The 22,309-nt window shown below is 38.2% G+C and overlaps 1 protein-coding gene across 1 annotated transcript; it reads left to right on the top strand.

Moving 5' to 3' along the window:
- Nucleotides 1-1,692: 1,692 nt before the first annotated feature.
- Nucleotides 1,693-21,238, top strand: LOC113391821 (polypeptide N-acetylgalactosaminyltransferase 1-like). Its single transcript, XM_064219404.1, has 20 exons — nt 1,693-2,057; nt 3,786-3,986; nt 5,146-5,305; nt 7,056-7,269; nt 11,469-11,560; nt 11,934-12,061; nt 12,881-12,976; nt 13,647-13,726; nt 13,934-14,244; nt 14,488-14,563; nt 14,652-14,811; nt 15,347-15,401; nt 16,472-16,712; nt 17,170-17,271; nt 17,548-17,736; nt 18,541-18,611; nt 18,855-18,976; nt 19,337-19,416; nt 20,423-20,538; nt 20,911-21,238. Exons 1-20 carry the CDS (start codon nt 1,742-1,744, stop codon nt 21,104-21,106), a joined length of 3,006 nt encoding a protein of 1,001 aa, XP_064075474.1. The 5' UTR covers nt 1,693-1,741; the 3' UTR covers nt 21,107-21,238.
- Nucleotides 21,239-22,309: the final 1,071 nt, after the last annotated feature.

A 22,309-nucleotide genomic window follows, 5' to 3' on the forward strand; every position in this document is an offset into this window, starting at 1 on the left:
TAATTATAATAAATATATTTATTCTTATGAAAAAAATAGGTTATACTAAGATTAATACTATAAATGTATGTAATAAAGTAAATTTCTAAGTATTATTTACTATACAACATTCCGATTATATTTTCTATTTATTATCTGTGCAATTACATTGTTGCTAATTTTTTTTATTTCTACGCATAAATAAATAAATAATTGAATATATTTTTGTTCTTTATTCATTAAAAAAAAATTGAGTAAGTATTTTTTTTTTTTTTTATGTTAGAGGTGGCAATCGAGCTGGAGGCTCATCTGATGGAAAGTGACTACCACCGCCCATGGACATCTGCAACATTATTTTGTATTAGCTTAATAATTTCATACATAAATATAAAAACATTGTTGTGTTAGTTATCGTTGACGTTTAAAGCCTCTTTCGGCTCCGCGGTCAATAGGACGGTAAAGCCAAATCAGCATCTAAAAAACTCAAGAGACCTCAGCCAGGCAACACAGTACTTCACGTCAGCCCACCGCCGAAAATAATCGGAGTCGCAAATTCGGTCTCATATGCGAGTACTGCTCTCACCTTTGGGCGAGAGCTCCCGAACCAACGTATTCAACAACCATTCAAATTATTGACGATCAAGCCCTTTCTAATCTGCTTGATTCTTTGGCTTTGCGTAGAGATGTTGGATTGATTTGCATTTTCTACCGCATTTGATCCGAGGAATTGTTTGGATAAAACCCGGCTACTGATTTCACCTTCGGACATCGCGTTAGAATTCCAAGATTCATCCGCAACACCTAGATGTTCGAAAATCCGCAACAGCGTATTTTTTAAGGCATTTGCCTCGCATATCCACTTTGGAGAACCGCCTTTCGCCGGCTTGATAACCTTCAAGAAAAGAGCCTACACATTTTTACTAAAGCTGTACATGAGGGATTGTATGCAAGTTCTTAAAGGATTTTCGTCACAAATTGAATACCACGCGGGTTCAGCTTTTATTTAATTTGTGTATATTCTTCTACACGTCAAAATAGACGATTTGTATTTGGTGACAGGTGATAATTAGAGTAGATTTTTTTAAACAAAATATCCCGTATATAATCTAATTTTCAACCGATACCCAACCCATCCAGTTAATACATGTACGATATACTTATTTAAAGAGTTTTTTTACTAACGTTAGATTCGCCCGAGTTTCATACACTCATCAGTCATTCAATATTTCCTTAAGTATTGCTGTGAGCGAATAACATTAATTTCTAAGTGTCTGAAGTTTTGAGTCTTCTCTATTGGTAGGAAAATCTAATATTTAATTTAATTTTCAATTTCAAATTATTTTCAACTTTTAATTAGTTAAATGTAAATGATATACATGTAAGCGTTTCTATTGGACGAACAAATTCTAAATATCTAATTGAATTATTTTATACCGTAATATTTTCGAATAATTTCATTCCGACCCGACAAGCAAGCTTTATTTCATTAACTTAGGCATAAAAAATTAAGAATGGATTCTAAAAATCAGAAATTACTTTCATGTTCCAAATCAATACAATGCAGAAAAATGTTTCTCTGTTTTCGAATTAAATGCAGTTATTTTTAATGGCAAAATTCGAATCACCAAAACAGGATTAGGCCGAACGACATGTTTACTTTCGGCCTTCCTGTTTAAGAACATTGTTCGTAAACATGCAAACGTCAGTGTCAACCTAGCTGTTGTTTCTAAAGCACGCGCGGCTTTGTACTTTATTCAAAAAAATGAATTTGCCGGTTCGCAAGTGCTATCATGCGGCAAAAGTAACTTTCTTTCTTATATTAGTTGTGACAATATTGAGTTTATTCGAACATTGGCGCGGAGGGAAACGATCAGCTGGTGCTCAACTTTACGATCCAGAAGAAGAATATGAAAAAGAAATTCTGGAAGATGAGGCTCGTATTATTACTGGCCTAGGAGAAGGCGGTGTAGCCGCACATTTGATCGGTGAAGCGAAACGTCTAGGCGAGGAGTCTGAGAAGAAATTGGCTATAAACGTTTACTTAAGTGATCGAATTGCTTACAATAGAACTTTAAAAGGTATGAACTTATATTATACAGTTAGACGTTTTGCCGGTACGATTATTTCCTGTCGTTTATAATTTAAGCAAATTAATGCCATATATTAGGTTCAATTTCTTTTATGTAATATCAATAACTTATTTAAAATTTCATTGAGTTCATGATTGCCAAATTAAAATAGGTTTTATAGTACTTTCACAATTTTTATCAGCGAAATCACACATGAATATTAATTGCCAGTAATACCATGAAATAAGATTCGTTCTTTATCAAATTTTATTATATTAAATTATAATATAATTAATATTCATGGTAATTAAAGTAAATAGCATAGAATAAAGTAATTGAAGATAAATATGGTTTTGAATATGGGTAAATTGAAATATATATATGTATGTTTTCTAAAAATAACTATACCATAATAAATAAACTAATGTAGGTATGTATGGATCTTTGATCCGATTCACAAATAGGGAATAAGTTTTAAGAAATATATAGAATGAATATATTCAAGTTTCTTAAAATCATCATCATTGGCTTTGATTATGTTTAGTAAAAAATATTTTAAAAGGTAGTTTTTCACTTAAATTGGTACAAATATTCTTTAAATTCTTTGACCTGAAACCCTGATCTATCGTAGCCAAAAACTTGATGAATGGTTCATCATATCCGACATTATATGATAAACCCTTAAATTAGCAAAGTATTTCAAGTTATTTAATCTGATTAAATATTTTAATCAAATTATACTTAAATCGATAAGGCTTTTATAAGATCTTTCAGTTATTTTGCAGGATTATATTAATTATAAAGTTATTACTGGCTCAGAAAGTAGATTCTAAAGAAACAGCTAGAAACTCAATAAAAACAAAGTAAATCAAAAACCTTTATTAAACACCCACACTCATCTATTGTTATTATTGCAAACTACCATGGAGTTATTCTTTTCCAACATTTCAAATATAAATATTCTACCACAGGACAATCAACTGTCCTCTTAAATAGAAAGTTCAGTATTCATATCTCCATACTGATAATTTCACTTTTCTCTAAATAAGAGAATGTATGGAACTATTCCAGGAGCCAATTTAACTAACTTGTAATGATAAAGATATATTCCCAAATCTATTCCGATCCAGCAATAACTGTTCCTCATAAAGGTTCACTTCAGCTTAATGGTAACAAAGAGTCAATTTCAACTTATTAAATCACTTATTATATGATCTTGATTATATTTTAACCAAACTGCAATTATCTCGTGGGACACTTGGAGGCTGTTACTGTTACTCTTACTTTAACTGACAATTTGTTAATTAGATTTGGGTCCCTGTTTTGTTGAGTCAACGTAATTAAATAGTTTTTCTTACACTACACCAAGCTATGTTACATCGCTAATGTCATTGCCAATGATATGTAAGCTTATTCGCGTAGTTTCAACTGTTTTACATTCTCGTACTAACCGTGGGCCATAGTGGAAGAGAAACTTAGCATTCCACTGATTCACCGTGCGGGTTCATTGTGCAAAAGGAGAAACTCCGAGCTGTTCCCGGGACTTGCAACCCGAGTGAATGTTTAAGGGTTTGTAATGCTTTCCTTAATGACTGATGATGTAGGAACTTGTTAGGGTAGCTTTAGATATTATATCTAACTAATAACTAACAGCAGTTCTCGACAGGCAAAGGTCTTTAAGTAGGCTATCTGTCGCTACAATAATAAACTAATATAAAACAATTGTTTAATTCATAGATTACCGCAACCCAGCGTGCCAGAGAGTTGTATACGACGCAGAACTGCCATCTGCCTCTGTTATACTAATATTCCACAATGAGCCCTACTCTGTAGTGATTCGTACGATATGGAGCGTTCTGAACAGTGCGCGCAGAGACAACCCGTGGTACGCTAAGGCAAATTATATAAACAGGGAAACTGGAGACACGATGAGGTTGGGTGAGTTTATACATATATTTGTCGTTTGATTTCTGGGCTGTAATTCCAATACCAACATTAGGATTTAGTAATACGAGCCGAGATGGACCTGTAGTGAGAATGAGGTATTTTAACCACAGGGCCATCTCGGCTTAAGATCTTAACCCAAAATTCTGGTTTCAAATCCGGTCAAGCATCGCTGGACTATCTTGTGATTAATTTGTATTTTGCCACTGAAGGTAACATCGTGAAGAAAGGAATATGTTCGATGAAAACATTTGTATCCACTAATACGTATTGGAGCAGCGTGGTGGAGTAATCTCCTTAACTTCTCAATCGATAAGAAGGTTTTATTTCAGCTTTGGAACATTTTCAGGCCATAACTTGGTATACTCACAAAAGTAATTCTTCTTACGTAGTTTTATGACATTGTAGGCGCTTTTGTAGTGGTAATAATGCCATTCACCACTCACTCACTGTTGAGGCGGTATTATATCTCTTAACCAGAGAATAAATGACTCTAGTCTACTATATTCAATTACAATAAACCTCTCCTACGATAACGTGTTCAATCACTATACAGCCTTAAACTTTTATCGTACAATAAAAACAAAATATTCTTTATTCGAGTAGATGCTCATAGCTGCATTTTCGAAACATAGTTTTACCGAAGTATAATAACTATTTTGGTCGTCAGGTGTAAGGTATAAGAAATAGCTCATGTCCTTGGGCTCAAGTTTTCTTCACACGAAATTTCATCAATTCGGTCCAGTGGTTTGACCGTAAAACAGTAACTTACATTCCGGTTTATAATATCAGTATAGACGTAAAGATGAAAACCTTAGTGAAATTCAAAACGGCATTTTTTGAAAAACCATGATGAATATCATAGATCATTCAAACTTCAACCAATAATATCAAAATATTGTTTATTGGCTTTCCAAGCTAAGTGAGCCAATGTAACTACAGGCACAAGAGACATAAGGTCTTAGTTTCCAAGGTTAGTGACGCATTGATCCTATTAGCAAATGTTCATATTTCATACAGTACTAATGTTTGTGGGCAGTGGTGTCCACACATGTGACACATGCAGGTTTCCTCACGATGGTTTTCTCCACCGCCTATTTATTTGCCGTAAAAAGTGTTTCTTTCTGTATATAATATGTATTTATTACTCTAGGTTACCCTGGTCAAGACGAAAAGTCCCCGTACGTGTATCTCAAGGAGATAATCTTGGTGGACGATAACTCTACTCTACCAGAGCTGAAGGGTAAACTTAGTCATTACGTGCGCACGCGCCTACCGCCAGATCTCATACGTATATTGAGATTACCGGATCGGTGAGTGTTCTATTTGTAACCTAGCTTAAAATTTAAACCTATTATTCATTCAGTTTTTAATTATAGTAATATTATTATTAAATTCAATAATAAATTCAATTTGATCCAAATATAGGTTCCAACTTTTTTGGAACTTTGGTTTGAGTTCGCGCTCTGTGATTAGAAACATACATCGTGTAATTTTAAATATCCAATCTTAGAAATCGGTGTCTCGCAGAGCACGTAAAGCCTTTAGTCCTGCAGTGTGACGTGATGTCGTGAAATCTCTTCAGTCCGGAATAATTGTCGTCCTATCCGGAAGTGAGGGAATGTGGAGTGCATCGCTGTTTGCACTATAATGTTGCCTATTAACAAGGCTCCGTTGAAATTGGCCGCTTTAACAGCAATTGGTCAGGAAGCCATCATCTATGTCACACAGCACGTCGTCGGGGATGTAGTCTTTTAATTCAAGTGTAATTTAAGTAAATATTACATTATAAAACGGCTGCTTAAATTCAAAAACTAAGATCGGTTAATTCAGAAAAATATAAATAATACATAGCTTTTGAATCTGGAAGAGTTTGCGAAGTTTGGTCTCGATCGCTTTTCTGATGATTGCCGAACATGAGCATTTGAAATTGGGCAGGCGATTTAATTATTTTATCTTTAAATAATGATTTAGATATTTTTCTTAATTTCTCATTTGTTTTTCCTTATATTTCCTAAAAAAAATTCTTCGAAGTATCATCAGCTAACCTTTGCACAGGGTAGGCGTAACTCAGTCTCGTCACGCTGGTGCTCGTATCGCCATCGGTGACGTTATGGTTTTCCTTGATTCCCATTGCGAAGGCGTCATGGACTGGCTCAGGCCGCTGTTACAACGTATCAAAGAGAACCGAAAGGCCGTCGTCACACCAGTCATAGATCTCTTAGAACAAGACACTTTCGAATATCAGCCTGGGAAAATTCCGAATTTCGAGGTGATTTTGCGTAGCTAGGGATGTTTAATCGTTCGTTGCTGGGTTTGTTGTAATTGAGATGTGAATTGTAAGGGTAGCTTTATTTGTTTGTTGTAGTTAATAATTGTAGTAATCTATGTATACGTGTCAGTCAAAAATTGTAATCGTAGCAAGGGAGAGAGATATATCAGCTTGATTTACGTGAACTCAAAAAAAAATTAGATATATTTTTGTTTCGGCATAAATATTAGTATCATCGATTTGGTTTTATGATTTGTTTTGTTTGCGAAATATATAAATATGATTAAAATCTAGTCTCCAACACAGCCATTCCTACAATCTTGCCATAGACTAATCTAGATGATTTCTATTTTGTCAAATTATATAGACTCCTCGTTTATTCTACTAAATAACATTACCTTTTACTGTCTTGTTTCGGTTTGAAGTTTGGCTACCCAACCCAAAGCCAACATTGGCTAAGTAAGGATTGGTTTATATAACTTACTTTACCGATGTCTAGAAGCGGTATTATAAATAAAATATTTTATGTCATAGTAAATGTTATTGTTTTACATGGCTAGTTTTATTTTTACGTATGTATGTAATTAGTATTGGGATCATTCATTAATTACAGTTGTTGTCTGTTATTAAATCATTGTCTTGATGTAATTATACTCGTAACTTATATAGTTATTATTTGTAGAGTAAATTAATTTTATGTGTAGTATAGACTATGTCCTATTCTTTCTTTTAAATCTTCATTTATCTCCATGTCAACTAAATATATCTATATATTGTTCACGGCTAAACAGTGTGGGTTTAACGAGAGCTCGACTGGCGGGCGCGAGGTACGCGGCAGGCGACGTGCTAGTGTTTCTAGACTCGCACTGCGAAGCTCAAATCGATTGGCTGAGGCCACTCCTGCAGAGAGTCAAAGACTTCCCTCACGCTGTGGTCGTACCGATCATTGATGTCATCGAAGCTTCAAACTTCTACTACAGCGTCCAAGATCCTGTCACGTTTCAGGTGCCGTTTGTTGCAGCGTTTTTTTTTATGTGTTTCCTTGTTTATTGCTTCTTTTTTACCTTACTTATACATTGTAAATAATGACGGACCTAAAATGGCACCCTGGGGGACCCCAAAAAAACTTTCGATTGAATACCTAATACTTAATTGAAAATAAAAAAACGAATAATTGATTTATTTCATCCAATCCGTCAAAATTATAGACAAATAATGCAATCTATGCAAACCCCTACTTTTAAATGATGTCTGGAGGATGATTAATTGGACACTTTTGTCTCTTTCTGAAAGAGCCGAGATGGCCCAGTGGTTAGAACGCGTGCATCTTAACCGATGATTTCGGGTTCAAACCCAGGCAGGCACCACTGAATTTACATGTGCTTAATTTGTTAATAATTCATCTCGTGCTCGGCGGTGAAGGAAAACATCGTGAGGAAACCTGCATGTGTGTAATTTCAACGAAATTCTGCCACATGTGTATTCCACCAACCCGCATTGGAGCAGCGTGGTGGAATATGCTCCATACCTTCTCCTCAACGGGAGAGGAGGCCTTAGCCCAGCAGTGGGAAATTTACAGGCTGATTATGTTATGTTTATGTTATGTCTCTTTCTGTTACCGTTGATTTAACATACGATGGAAGAAGACGGTATTCTCGACTAATTTCCCCTTAAACAACATTTACGTTTAAAAGCGAAACGTTCTTGTATAAATGGGTCCGATTAAGTTTTTCCACGCTGTTTGTAATAAAAAGGCACCAAAATGTTTGCCCAAGACTCTTATCTATGTTTTCACCGACATCACGTGCCCATTGTATTGTATTGTATTGTTTGCAACACTGTTTCATTCTTCGCGTTCGTTTGCTTTTGCGTTTTCTTTTGCTTTTTGTTTGTTTATTAACTTGTAAATATATTTTCCTCTCTTGTTTTTCCGTTTGACGTTTTTTGTTGTCAATTGGTTTTTTGATTTGGGTTTGGATAAACGTGTAGTTTAGTTCGTGACAATTTTGTATTAGGCAACTAGCAGTATTAGATTTATCGATTACAAAAATGTTTATATATAACGAATATGTAAGTGAATCCATAAATGTATATAGGCAATTTTTTTTTTAATTTGGCAATTCTTTTCTTTGTCGCACCGCCAAATAATGGAGCTCTTTATCAGAACACGTGTTCCCCACCTCTTATAACCTGGGTGCCTTCAAACGGCGTGAAGAGGCATCTTGCGGGCTCGCATGGCGAGGGTGACTAGTGCAGCTCATTCTAGCTGACTGTACTAGTCGTCTTCGTGTTTGGACTCTACTTCCACTTACCATCGGGTGGAGTGGAGTCATATGTCTGTCCGGACAATATAAAAAAATAATAGGTATATACAATATATTGAGATCAGATAAAATAAAACGCAGGCAAGGTCTAATGCGCGCGCGCATAACAGGCGCACGCGCGGCCCGCGGACACGTGCTCGTGTTCCTCGACGCGCATTGCGAGGCGGGCGCTGATTGGCTGAGGCCGCTCTTACAAAGGATAAGACATAAAAGGGATGCGGTCCTAACGCCACTGATAGATGTAATCGATCAGACGACCTTTCAGCTAGATGCCGCTCAGCAGTTCCAGGTCAGGCTGAGTCAAGCTGAGTGTAGGTGGTGGCACTAATCGGTAACGATACTGCTAACGTACTAACGCTTATAGGAAAATATATTTTTTATCTGTGTAATAAACTTGTGCCTGATACTAACTGCGTGTGAGCTATAAAACTATGGAAATATTTAAACGAATTGAAACGAAAGTGTATTTATATACCCGTCCCTCTCGCACGGGCAGACCCTTGCCTCTAAATCGTTTGTGTAGTCATACATATGGCACTGGTTACGAGTTTACGTACGTGCACGGCGTACGCTAGTAAAATCGAATCAGATTAAAATATACTTCATTCAAGTAGGCTTGTACAAGCATTTTTAAATCGTAATTTTACATAATCGTATTAAACGTAAAACTACCAAAGGTTCGGAATGTAGATTCTTCCCAGAAGAACCGACAAGAAATACAGTAGTCACTCTTAACAAAAATTTGAAATGTTTTTTAAATAAAATTTATATAATGTATCCTGTTTGAAAGTCAACAAGTATTAGTTCCAATTTTTATCCCCTACATAATCTTGTGTTGAATAATATGCTTTATTTATTAGATTCTAATAAACTATAAATCAAGAATATACCTTCGGATAATAATCGAACCGAAGACCTCTAGATCTGCAGTCGTCCAAACTAACCACGATGCGTAATAAGCGTAACGATCGTTTCCAACATTACCAGAACAATTATAAATCACGCTTCAATAGTCGTATTGTTAAAAAATGTGCTGCGTGTGAATTGAATCCTAACAGTGGGAATTCATTGATAAGTTTAAACAATGCAGAAATAGCGGCACGTTATAATATATGAACAGTCCAATATTAAAATGATCTATTCATTATTGAAAACGGAGGAATTACGACGTTCTGTTAGTAAATAGGATTTGAGATTGAGATTCGTGATACGTCTCTATGATACGTCTTATAGCATGGTCGTGGAAAACATTAATGTAGGATTATTTAATTGCAACGCGCCTTATATTAATAATGTTACAACATTAAAGGACATCCTATGAATGTCCCAATACTGGGCTGGGGCCACCTTTGAGGAGAAGGCGCCAGCGCCAGTTGGGACATATGCATGAGAATTTCATTCAACTGAACACGAGATGAATTATAACATAAATTAAGCAAATAAAACTTTTAATAAGCGTGTCTGGATTTGAACCCGCATTTATAGGTTAAGATGAACGTTCTAACCACTGGGTTATATCAGCTTTTAAGTACAATAGAGCCTCGGTTATCCGAACTAATTGGGACGAGACTAGTTTGGATAATCGAAGTTTGGCTACTCTGGGACAACATCAAACAAAAACAACACATTTTCGCATAAAAACAATACAGTCTATTCAAAATTGACATACACTTTATAATATATAAATAGATGTATTATAAAAAAAAAACAATCGTCAATTCTTAATTGACGAACGGGTACAACGCGCCAACGTTCGGATAAACTAAGTCAGCGTTCGGATAATTGAGGTTCGGACAATCAAGGTACTACTCAAATTAAATATCAATGAAATAAAAACGATTCATAGTGCAACAATCTAACATCTTGGGCTCCGAATGATCCTGAGGATGTTTCCTATGCGATCGTACCTCGGCCCTTGACGTGTTGCCGTCTTGCCAGGCAAAAACCGCCTCTATAGTCGTTGATAGAACGTCTAGGTCGATCTGGGACCTTGGTATTATAAACAGTATACTTTAAATAATAAAATATAATCAATACTGTAACATGACGATTCAAATTAATTTTATTCGCCTCCTTGAATGAATTATATTTAGATTAAATTAAAATTGCGCGGTAAGTTTTAACTAACGGATCGTAACACGTAAGTATAATATATATAATTCATCATATATATAAGCTTTTCGTAGTTAGTTTTGTATATTTGTAATAATTTCTTTATTCGGTGTGTGAGGAGTTGTTTTAGTAATGTAAATTGTTTTTAGTTACTTGCATGATTGTATATATTAAACGTAATTAACATGCAGATAAAATATAAGTGCTATTCTGTAAGATTTCACTTCGAATCTCACTCGTGATTTTAGACAATCAAGTTAATTGATACGCCATTTTGATACTTGTATCCGAATCATTGGTCTCATTTTGACTTATTACGCTCCTGTTCGGTGAACTTCGAGTTTGTTCTTACAGAATAGCTCTTCTAAATTGAACGTGGTCTCGAGGAATCTATCCCCTCCAGATAGGTTCAATTACCACAGGTTCCCAAATAAGACTTTGATAGGTACTTGGACTGTATGCAACCTGGTTACGCTTAAACCAGAAATCGCAACAATGTTTTTGAGTTCCGGTTTGAATGATGAGATAGTTACAGGCACAAGGGACATAACACGTTAGTTCCCAAGGTAGGGGGCGCGATGGAGATCACAAATGTATATAGGCCATCGTACACTCCGTCTTGGTAGCCCATTTGCCAGACTCTTTACCAATTTTAAATAGAATTCCATACATCCGCCAAACGTTTATAGATGAGGCCGTTATTGTCTGAAGTCTATTTTATTTGTACTGTTGTTTTTTTTTTAAAATAATTATCTCTATGATGCGTAGGTGGGAGGTTTCACGTTTATGGGACATTTTACCTGGATCGATGTGCCGGAACGGGAGAAGAAAAGACGGGGCTCCGACATAGCACCTACTTGGTAAGAATTTTACATTAATTCGCGCCTTCGTCAATATATATGAGAGATGATATTCGTCCTCAATAAAAAAATTACGTCGAGGTTTAAAGCTATTTGAACACAAACAGACAAACTTAAGTATTAATAAAAATATGTCTAAAAACATGAGAGCTAAAAGTAACAGCAAAATTTCCCACTGCTGGGTTAAAGACTCTTCGACTATTTGAGGAAAACGGTCCCAGGTCATTCCACCGCATGGTAAGTACACACGTGGCAGACATTCATATGACACATGCAGGTTTCCTCACGATGTTTTCATGGAAAAGTCAATAGTATTCCGTAAAATTCTCGTTGTATCATCGCTTGGTGGTTTGAACCCCTTTCTCCTTTTCAGGTCACCAACAATGGCCGGTGGTTTGTTCGCCATCAACCGAGCGTACTATTGGGAGCTGGGAGCTTACGACGAACAGATGGCCGGATGGGGGGGCGAGAACTTGGAAATGTCCTTTCGGATCTGGCAATGTGAGTAACATTTAAGTTATTTATATCAAAGTATTTTATTAAGTCCATGTTTATATTAAGTTTAACATTTTAAGGATTGTAACCAGTTATATGAAACAAAAAAAAAAAAAAAGAAGTAATTTCCACCGGCGGCTTCACCCATGTGATTGAGGTAGGGGAGGGATTCTTAATATGTTATTTATAATTGCCCGCCCCCCCTGCGTTCGTACGGGTAAAATTCATAATGCCTCTCCCACGTCTCACTTAAATCCAAAAAAATATATACATTATAAAATAAACCTGTATCTATATGTCACCTATCTAGATTCCGTAGTTTTAGACAGTGCCGGCGTTTGGGAGAGGCGCGATGGAGCGGCGGCCCCGGGCGAAAAAATGGGGGGGGGTCTCCTGCCTCCCCTCCTACATACACTCTATACTCTATGTATATCTTTAAAGTCGGTTTTCGTCTCGCAGCAATTACGCTCGCTACGTACGAAAGCTCGTCCCATGTTTTCTAAGGGCCGTTTTGGACTTTCTCATTCCGATCCTGGTCATATAAAAGGGCGCCGAATGCATGACCAGCCCGGGGCGCCATGGTTAAGGCCGGCCCTGGTTTTAGACGTGGCGTTGATAGAGAGTTAGAATAAACGATTTTATAAGTACACATTAAGAGTTTTCCTATAGTCAGTCAGGCAACGTAAAGCTGAACAAAGCAAGTCAGGTTGGTCGCAAGTGCTTCCAATTGTTTCGTTCAGCATAAACGCATCGACCCCAAACGAAGTCGTAGAATGAAGATCTTTGCAAGTCATCTAAACAGATTTATCTCATTTCCTACCTTAGGTGGAGGCACTCTGGAGACGATCCCGTGCTCTCGCGTGGGTCACGTGTTCCGCAGCTTCCATCCCTACGGCCTGCCCGCTCATACCGACACTCACGGTATGTTATTTGTTTGAGATTAAAACATGATTCAAATGTAAAACTATGTGTCGTTTTTTAACATTAAATAATTTCAAAGTATTATTTCCATATTCTTAGAAATAAGACCAGAAGTAATTTTTTTTAAATACAAATTTATTACTACCCTCAGGAAAACTATTTACAAAACGAATCTACTTTGAAAACAATTAAATTTAACAAACCAAAATTAAATTAAACAAAAACTAAAAATGTAAGACCTCTGAAACTATTACAACAATTACGGAACAATTAACGAAAAACCCAACGGACAGAATGACGTTGCCGAGATGTTGACTCGATAACAGCCGAACAGCAAAGAGGTCGCGCCGGGTGCTGGCGCTGCTTTTTATGTTTTCCCCGCTCGTCTTCCATCTTCTACAACATCTGAAAGCGAAATACCGCTCACTGATTAATCACGAAATCTCAGAAACTATAACACGTACAAATTTTGAAATTTGACCAGGTAGGTTCTTTATAGGCTGTAGACATCCGCTAAGAATGAAACGGGGGTTGAAAGTTTGTGTTCTATAAATTTCTCGTGGTCAAAACCGCAGTTTCAGCTTGTGAATTTATAAAGTCACGCAACATGTCCATTGTTGCGAAAGTCTCAAGACTGGTGAAGTTTACTATAATTGTATTTGTGTTCAAGGTATAAACACGGCGCGTATGGCGGAGGTGTGGATGGACGATTACGCGGAACTGTTCTACCTGCATCGACCTGATTTAAGGGTAAGGTATAGCATCTTTGGATTTTAACGGCACCAACAATACAATATTTGGAATTGACCTGTTTAGTTTTTAACTTTGTAAAAGAGTTTGGGGGTGTTCGGTCGGTTTTTAAGATAAAACTGGGGGTGTTCGGTCGGTTTTTAAGATAAAACTAACCTAACCGAAGATTGGGCCCGCAACAGCCACAGAGTTCTTGCGATCCAACAGAAAAACCCCAAGATCGGCGACGTGACCCACCGCCGCATCCTCCGCGAGAAGTTGAAGTGCAAGAGCTTCCGGTGGTACCTCGACAACGTGTACCGCGAGAAGTTCGTGCCCGTGAGGGACGTGTTCGGGTTCGGGCGGTTCCGCAACGCGGGCAGCGGGCGCTGCCTGGACAGCCTGCAGCGCGAGGGGGAGGCGGCGGCGCTGGGCGTGTACGCGTGCCACGCGCGCCTGCAGCCCACGCAGCACTTCGCGCTGTCGCTGCGCGGGGAGCTGCGCGACGAGGAGAAGTGCGCCGAGGTGCAGTACGCCAGGTGGGTGCCGGCCGACCAGCTTACCGTCGCCATACACGAATGTATTATCCTCCATCCTTGTCCACCTGTTTGATTGTATCCTCTGTTAAAAGGTTTAACTTCAAAGTAATAAATAATAGACGACCAGTGTTATTTTATTGGTTTTTTTTTGTTTTATTGTTTAATCAATGAGCGAGTGTTTTAGTTTCCACGTTGAATTAAGATATTTGCATTTGAATTAAAATTTCATATTGAAATCCCCAGGAACACTGGTGAGATGGGCGAGGACGTGAGCAGACGGGTTTTGATGGTGACGTGCCACGGGAAACAACGAGGACAGGTCAGTGCTGCGTTGCGATAGAACCTAATTACTTTCCCATTTGATTATAACACGGCGCCGATGAAAGCAACCTCGACGCCTCCCACAGAAGTGGCGCTACCTGCCCAGCCGGCAGCTGCAGCACGTGGACAGCGGGCTGTGCCTCAGCGTGGGCGTGGGCGAGGAGGCGCGCGCGCGGCGCTGCCGCCGCTCCGCCGCCCAGCTGTGGGACATCGACTACAGCGAGCTCAACGACTTCCATCTCGACGGTGACTGCTCTTACTCCTCCCGACCGCGAGCCGCGGCCGTATCGTGTAGTGTGCATGCACGTAAGCATGCCTTACGTAGTTAGAAAAAACGTTCACACACAGTTATTTGTATTTCACCCTCACGATATATAATTTCTTTAGTTAATATTCTATTGGTCAAAATTAATTATATTCTGTATTACTTGTTTATTTAACATCATTTCAATAGTGAGTTTAATAAGTTTTTTGCTGTCCCTACACACTAAGTACTGTCCGCAATTTATAAATAATTTATTCATTGCGATATTGCTGTAAGGAATATTAGCCATCGCTTATTTACCAATCTTGGTGGCAACTAATCTTGGCAAACAAATCAAACCGAATATATTTCCTTGTGTTGTAGTTAGACTGACTCCCTTAGACTTGAAACCGGAACACAACAATACTGAGTAAATCAATAGAATATGTTATGAGGGGATGATACCTAGTAATGTTCGCTAGATGGCGTCGCAGGAACTGAACCTCGTTACCGTTCATCAATCATCTTTCGTTGCAGATAACCCGGAGTTGAGCGAACAAGAGATTAAACTGCGAAAACTTAGAGGACAGAGGTAACGTAAAGGATAATTATATCGATTGTATTGAATACACTGATGAAATAAAACTAGAAAATGGGCGCACCTCACAAGAATCTGAGATAGACGAGACAGCCCAGTGGCCAGCGCCTCTGAATTTTCTTGTGTGCTTAATTTATGTTTATAAATCATCTCGTGCTCGGCGGTGAAGGAAAACATCGCGAGGACATCTGCTTGTGTCTAATTTCAACGGAATTCTGGCACAAATGTATCCACCAACCCGCGTTGGAATAAGCGCCAAACCTTCTCGTCAAAGAGTGTGGAGGCCTTAGCCCAGCTGTGGGCAGGCTGTTACAGTACACAAAAATCTATCGTCTTCCGTTGAATAAGGGTTTACAAAGCTTACGTTAAAGGCGAAACGCTTATAATGATTAGATTTACTATGCTTTGCTAATATGCTCCAAAGCTTCTTAAAGGGAGAAGAGGCCTTAGCCCAGCAGTGGGAAATTTACAGGCTGCTACTGATTAGATTTGTCGCGAACGCCCGGTTGGAACGAAGTTGCTTTCGGTACAGATTATGTGTTAAGTAACAGACACAATAAAATAAATTAACAATAATCACTAAATGACAAGAAATAAAATTGTTATTCAAAATTCCATGTGAATTAAAACTATAAATAAAAATAAGATTAAATCATCTTATATTGAATCATATATAGCCTATTCCATTGGAAGTAGTAATAAAGATAAACAAACTTTATATTTACGTATTTAATGCGATTTGCTAATAACTCAGTTATATTGTACAGTTTACGATTAATACGTATATATTCGACGTCGCGTCAATTTGCCGTCAAAAGTTGTTTATTTGGCTTTTCTCCTGTTATAGTTGGAATAAAGTATATACAAATAGTATATAAGTAGTACATAGAAAGGGAGTGTAAGGTTGTCTAAAGGGGGGGTTTGTGCTTTATCCTTACGTGACGATTTCTGCCAGTTCACTTTACTGTACTGTGTGAAAGGACATCGTTCCAAAAATTGTAGTTTAGTTTTGAGCCCGTAACCCAACAATAAATTTTATTAACATTAGAATTTAAAACTTTCAGACGAGTCTCCCGATCCCTCCTCTATCACGAGGAACCTAATTCCACCCGCCGTCACAAGCACAAGCACAGGAACAAGCACAAGAAGAGTAAGAAGAACAAGTTCATTATGAAGCTGGTGCGCGACGCCAACAATACCGAGGAACACCTGGAGGTGGACGTCTACTGCAAGCACAGGAGGCTGTACCCGAACAATACATTCGTCAGGGACCTGGTGACCATCCTCAATGAGAAGGATATTAAGGTGAGCCCAGCGTCCTGCGAATTTTGCAACACCCCCCCCCCCCCACGTTGAAGTTGTACAACTTTAGGTGCGTTACGATTATTTTTTATGACGTACTGATTGACATCTAACTATTTGTACGATGGAGTTTCTCGCTGAGCTGCCAAATGTCAAGTCGCAACTCAAAAAGTACGATCGTCTCCTGACTGTTTGTTTTCATATTGAATATATGTAAGTAATAAAATTGACAACAAAAAACAGGACGCGCTGAGTTTCTTTCGCCGATTCTTCTCAGGTCGGGGTATTCTCTTTTCCGAACCGGTGGTTGTGTTTAATTTGACGATCAATAAGTTAAAGTAATTTTAAAGTCTTTATTGAATGAAAGATTTTAATTTGATTACTTGGACCATTTTCGTTTTTTTTTTTTAAGTCGAGTGTTGATTTTTATTTTGGGTTTGTTTCGTTTGTATAATTAAAGGTGGTCAACAACGGTCGCGTGTTCGAACACAATAAGGTGTCGTCCCTGGTGAAGAGAGAACGTGACCACACACCCGAGCCCCGTCACGAGGAGCAGTCCGCGGTGAGTGAGGAGTGAAGTCATGTGATGTGAACAGATTGTATTGTTAACTATTGAGTTTCTTGCCGGTTTTTCTCGGTAGAATCTGCATTCGGAAGCGGTAGCTTTACGTTTAGAACAGTTGTGTAAAATGACAATTCAAAAGTGCATATAAAGCCTACTCGAATAAAGTTTTATTTCTTTTTTTTTTTTAAGTAATACATTTTTCGTATTACACTTTGATAAAAATGCGCGTCGAATGTCTATGTAAAATCATTTTAACTTAAATATTGATCCTAGAAATCACAAATTAAACGGAAACGCAAGAAGCCAAAGATCCAACCGCTCGAGGGCGCGACCGCCGTCGACGTCGCCAACATCGCCGACATCGTCGACATCGCCAACGCCGTCGACGTCGAGCCCCCCCCGCACGACCAGAAGATCATCATCGAGGACTTCGTGGAGGTCACGCCCAAGGCCACCACTCACGTATGTATTACGTCCAGCCTGAACTCTTTCCCTGACTCTTGCTTTCTCTTCCTAGTGCCAGCAGCTCATCTGTATAGCGACAGGCAGAGACAACACAGTTGAGGATCTTTTTCTCCTCTGTTTGCTACAGTATCTGTTGCTGTTCCTGGCGGTTTTGAATTTGGTCATCCCCGACCCCTTCAAAGTGTTGCCTATACGTCTGACTATAATATAAGAAACGATATTGATTGACAGAACAGTCAGTGACGTCAAAAATGTCAAAGATTAAATGGTAGTTTTAGGATATTCTATAAAAGACTACAGCTGATCAGTAAGTATGGAGTTAGCATTTGCAGATTTCAATTCAGGAGAAAGGATTTAATTGCACTACGCGACAGTGTTTCATACCGATTGTATTCGTTCAAATATAATAAAAATAATTAATTAATTAAAAATGCTTTAGATAATCGTAATTAGAGTTACTTTTAAAGAAGATGTAATTTGATGTATTTTTACTAATTTATTATTGTTAACATTATTTTATTTTAATTAAATGCTTATGTGTTCAGATTTTATATTAGGTTAGATTGGATAATTAATATATTAAATTAAATTCATATCATTGTATTCAAATTGCTCTAATTCTGTATTATTTGTAAGTGGAAACGTAATTGGTATCTGTATTACCTTTTTTAATCATATATTTGTGTATTATGTTACAGTTTGTTTCCCAAATAAAATAAATAAAATAAAAAATAAAATAGATTCAATTGAATCGTGCTACCGGGTAATTTGGATTAAAAAATTAATTTGCTTGTTTTCCAGCGAGCGGCGAAGAAACGAAAGCGTCCGCGCATCCGCGGGCCCCGCGGGGGGGCCAGCGCCGCGCCCACCACGTGAGCTCTTCGGTCACTCGCCACTCCGTGGCGTCTATAAGACCTTCCCTATGAAACAACACATTTACACATATACGAACACCTGTGGTGAACCATCAAACGATGTCGAATCATCGTGAGCCGAATCCAAATATACGACGGATAGTCGGCTTCGACTTGAAGTCGGAACATCTCCTGTAATAATACACAACACACACACAACATCAGATGTGATCACTCAACCGCGATTGAATATGTTTCCAGAGTCGCCGACTGGGATAACTCGATGCGCGGGGACACCGGGGCGTCGGCGGAGGCCGCGGAGGGCGCTCCGATGCTGGCCAGCGCCGAGGGGCGGGACGACACCAGCGAGAACTGGCACGTTGGTTAGTGTCTTGCTCATTGAGTGCAGACTGACTGCCTGCCTCGTTTGCTAGTGGATACTTACGCGATACGGGACGATAGCTGTCCTACCGGCCTAGGAACTCCCCCGGGCGGCTTACCGGTTCTTTTCGGTAGTGGTTACATTCCGAGCCGGTGGTGCCAAAAGTGTTTGCCCACTTGAATTAAGTATATTTTGATATCGTTTACTCGAACGTTTCCAGTTGTATATCTAAATAATTATAATAAAAACCAAAATCCTTAAGAAGAAATCGACAAACAAACGTACAGACGTCAAATGACGTTGTTTTATAAAAATGTGTAAAAAATTTCGTAATAATAATATTTAGTGAATTGATTATCAGGCAAGTCCAGCTTCCGTCGGAATAACACGCACAGAACAGAGCACAGGCGGGGCTCCGAGCACGGGTACGCGTCGGATGAGGTGAGTGACGCTCAGTTAGCTATCCCGGTGGTCGGACCGGTTGAGTTTTACCCGAAGTTTGCGAGTTCAAACCCGAGCTGCCCTGAATTTGAATGTACTGGTGACAGAAAACATCGTTAGAAAACCTACTTACTAGTACTTACTGTTTTTCTCAAATGATATAGATAATTAAATTAATAATTTAGTGGTAGGGCTTTGTGCCACCCCGTCTGGGTAGGTACCACCAACTCATTATATTTTCAACCGCTAAACAGTGATAATTACTATTGTTGTGATCCGGCTTAAAGGCGAGCCAGTGTATCCACGGGCACAGGGAGATAACATCTTAGTTCCCGAGGTTGGTGGCGCCTTGGCATGTGAGGAATGGTTAATATCTCTTACAGCTTCATTGTCTGTGGACGGTGGTGACCACTTGCCATCATACGAAAAATAAACAACATTTGACCTTTAAAAGTATATAAAGATGAATCAAGAACATCTTGTAGTTATAATATAGCAAAACTATTAGCAAATCGCACGGAGTATGTTAATCTAAATTTTGTTTATCTTTACTCCTTCGTCTAATCGAAATAGCAGAAGTAGGGTATATAATATTAATTTTAATTGGCAAAGTTACAAATATCCGTGGATTTTTTGTTATATGAACGAATATCTTGCCCACAGAAGGGGGTTATTAATTTGCGGAGCCGGAAACTTGGTGTTACAAGTTTGTCTTTGTTTTCTATGTTATTTGTCAAAATATCTTGCAATCTATTAAAATGAGTTAAGGAAACATTTTCGCGTAATGCCCATCTGAAACTGCTGAACCGATATACATAAAACTTATACGAGAACATACAACGCGTTTCGAAGAAGGTTTTATTATAATAGCTGCGCTTTGCAGTTACACCAATCCCCCCCCATTTTTTAACTTGACGTGACAGGCATGAATTTCGAGTTCCTGTAACCATAAAAATATTGACATAATCTTTAAAAAGATTTGAAATTAAGTATCATTTTGTGTAAGGTTGCAAGTGGTACGACAGTCGTCGCGCCGGTGAAGGTGGTGATGAGAAGCAATCTCACCTTCAACTTCGGTGACGAGTTCTTCCGCTGGAGGAAGCGCACTGCGGACGATGTCGCGTGAGTTTTTTCCTTCCGACGTATAGTTTGTTAAATAATTGTCGTTCTGTTGTAGCAACCAGGAGGCTGGAAGTTGGCAACGCTTAACCTTTGTTTCTGGAAGCGCTGGATCTCTCCGGTCGTGTTAGATTAGGATATTTCTGTCTGTCTCCTCAAACAGGAGAATATGATGCTATCAACAATTGAATAATTTTCATTAGCATGACCTCTGATTTGATCTGAGATCATCATCATCTTTTACAACTGCTAATAACTTAACAGACGAGGTCGCTTAGCAAACATACGTAACCATCCTTTTGTGATGTTCATAATTTATAATTGCATTTTTACACAATTAAATGAAACTATTGTTTTACTTTATATGTATTTCAGTAATCTGCTCGGCGAGCTCATGATCCCGGCGAGCACGTTCACACCCGTCCGCAATCGCGCTGCCACGGACGCAGAACACGAACAGAGAGAGAGCGAGCGAGACGGAGACACGACGAGTGAGAAGGACAAGGAGATGACGTTGTCGGGCCGGACTGACGGCGACTCGTCCGAGTCCGACAGCGCGAGTTCGGATTGATATTTTTATTTGTTGACGATATTAAAAAAACACTTGATTAATTTAAGTTGTATTAATTTTTAGTAAAAATGTATATATTTTATTTAAATTAACGCAGTTGTTCATTATATTTATTTTATAAAAACAAATTATTCTCTTGTGGATATGTGTAGTTCGATATTGTATTGTTTTGCTGACGCTACGTCCTAATACTTGACGCATTTGATATAAACAGCGCCACATTTGAATTCGTGTACAAAAGTAGAAATAACAACGCCATTTTCAAATGTCACTTAAAGTCTCTTCGTATAAATAAAGTCGGAATGTTTGTTCAAACTGTGTTTACTAACAGACAGAGTTATTCGTGACGAAGGTTCACGTTGGGTTAGGTTATAATTGTTGAAATCAGAAATAAATATCACGAATATATTACGATATGAGCGTACGGGATTACTATTTTTTATCAAAGTGACATTTGGAATTGAAATTGAAAACACGTCATTTGTTACTTTATCAATGTTGCCTTCCTAAAATCGGAAATTTGTATGTACTAAGTTCTAGATATAAATAAGCTTTATATAGAAACTATGCCGTCCTATTTAGACTTCTATAAGATATATCTGTACTGTATCTCTTTACACGTATTATTGTAAACTTGAATTGTCAAATTGTTCGTTATATGTATTGAGTTGCAACTTTATAGAGACAGAGGTCGTGATTTTGGTCGAGAGTTTTAGAGGTGTAACTAACGTCATAAGAGCGTGGGAAGTCCACGACTCCTCCTGAAAAGACGGAGGATAACACTGTTTTTAGTGGGTAGTCCGGTAATACAACCTCTAATTCATGTGGGGGGGGGGACGTAATGCGTTTTTCCAGCGACATGAAAAAGATGTCACACTGCCGATCAATATAGTATTGTTTTGTTTTTTTTGTGGACGGTGTGCCGGTCAGTATAATTACAGGAGAGTTTTGTCTTAGAGCTCATGGTTGATGCTGTAACAAGTTGGTTGGTTTACTGCGAGACCTGTTTGTTAATTTGTGTTTAACATAAATCGAAACCAAGTCCAAGTAATTATACTAATCTGTCTGCTAAATTATCCAGACAGAACGTGAGTTTTGAAAACGAATGGTATCATTTTTCGAAAGTATTTTCTGTCTCATCGCCCGAAATGGACTATCCAGTACATATCATTGAATTTTAAACTTTATGCGAATATACTTTAT

This window comes from Vanessa tameamea, chromosome 28 (genome assembly GCF_037043105.1).
Source record: "Vanessa tameamea isolate UH-Manoa-2023 chromosome 28, ilVanTame1 primary haplotype, whole genome shotgun sequence".
Lineage (NCBI taxonomy): Eukaryota > Metazoa > Arthropoda > Insecta > Lepidoptera > Nymphalidae > Vanessa > Vanessa tameamea.

What these genes read in the sequence shown, in the direction of transcription:
- LOC113391821 (XM_064219404.1), top strand. Translation starts at nt 1,742, where the DNA reads ATGAATTTGCCGGTTCGCAAGTGCTATCATGCGGCAAAAGTAACTTTC. An exon ending in CAGCGAGAACTGGCACGTTG is followed by an intron (nt 18,977 to 19,336) that starts GTTAGTGTCTTG and finishes ATTGATTATCAG; the next exon opens with GCAAGTCCAGCTTCCGTCGG. An exon ending in ACGGGTACGCGTCGGATGAG is followed by an intron (nt 19,417 to 20,422) that starts GTGAGTGACGCT and finishes ATTTTGTGTAAG; the next exon opens with GTTGCAAGTGGTACGACAGT.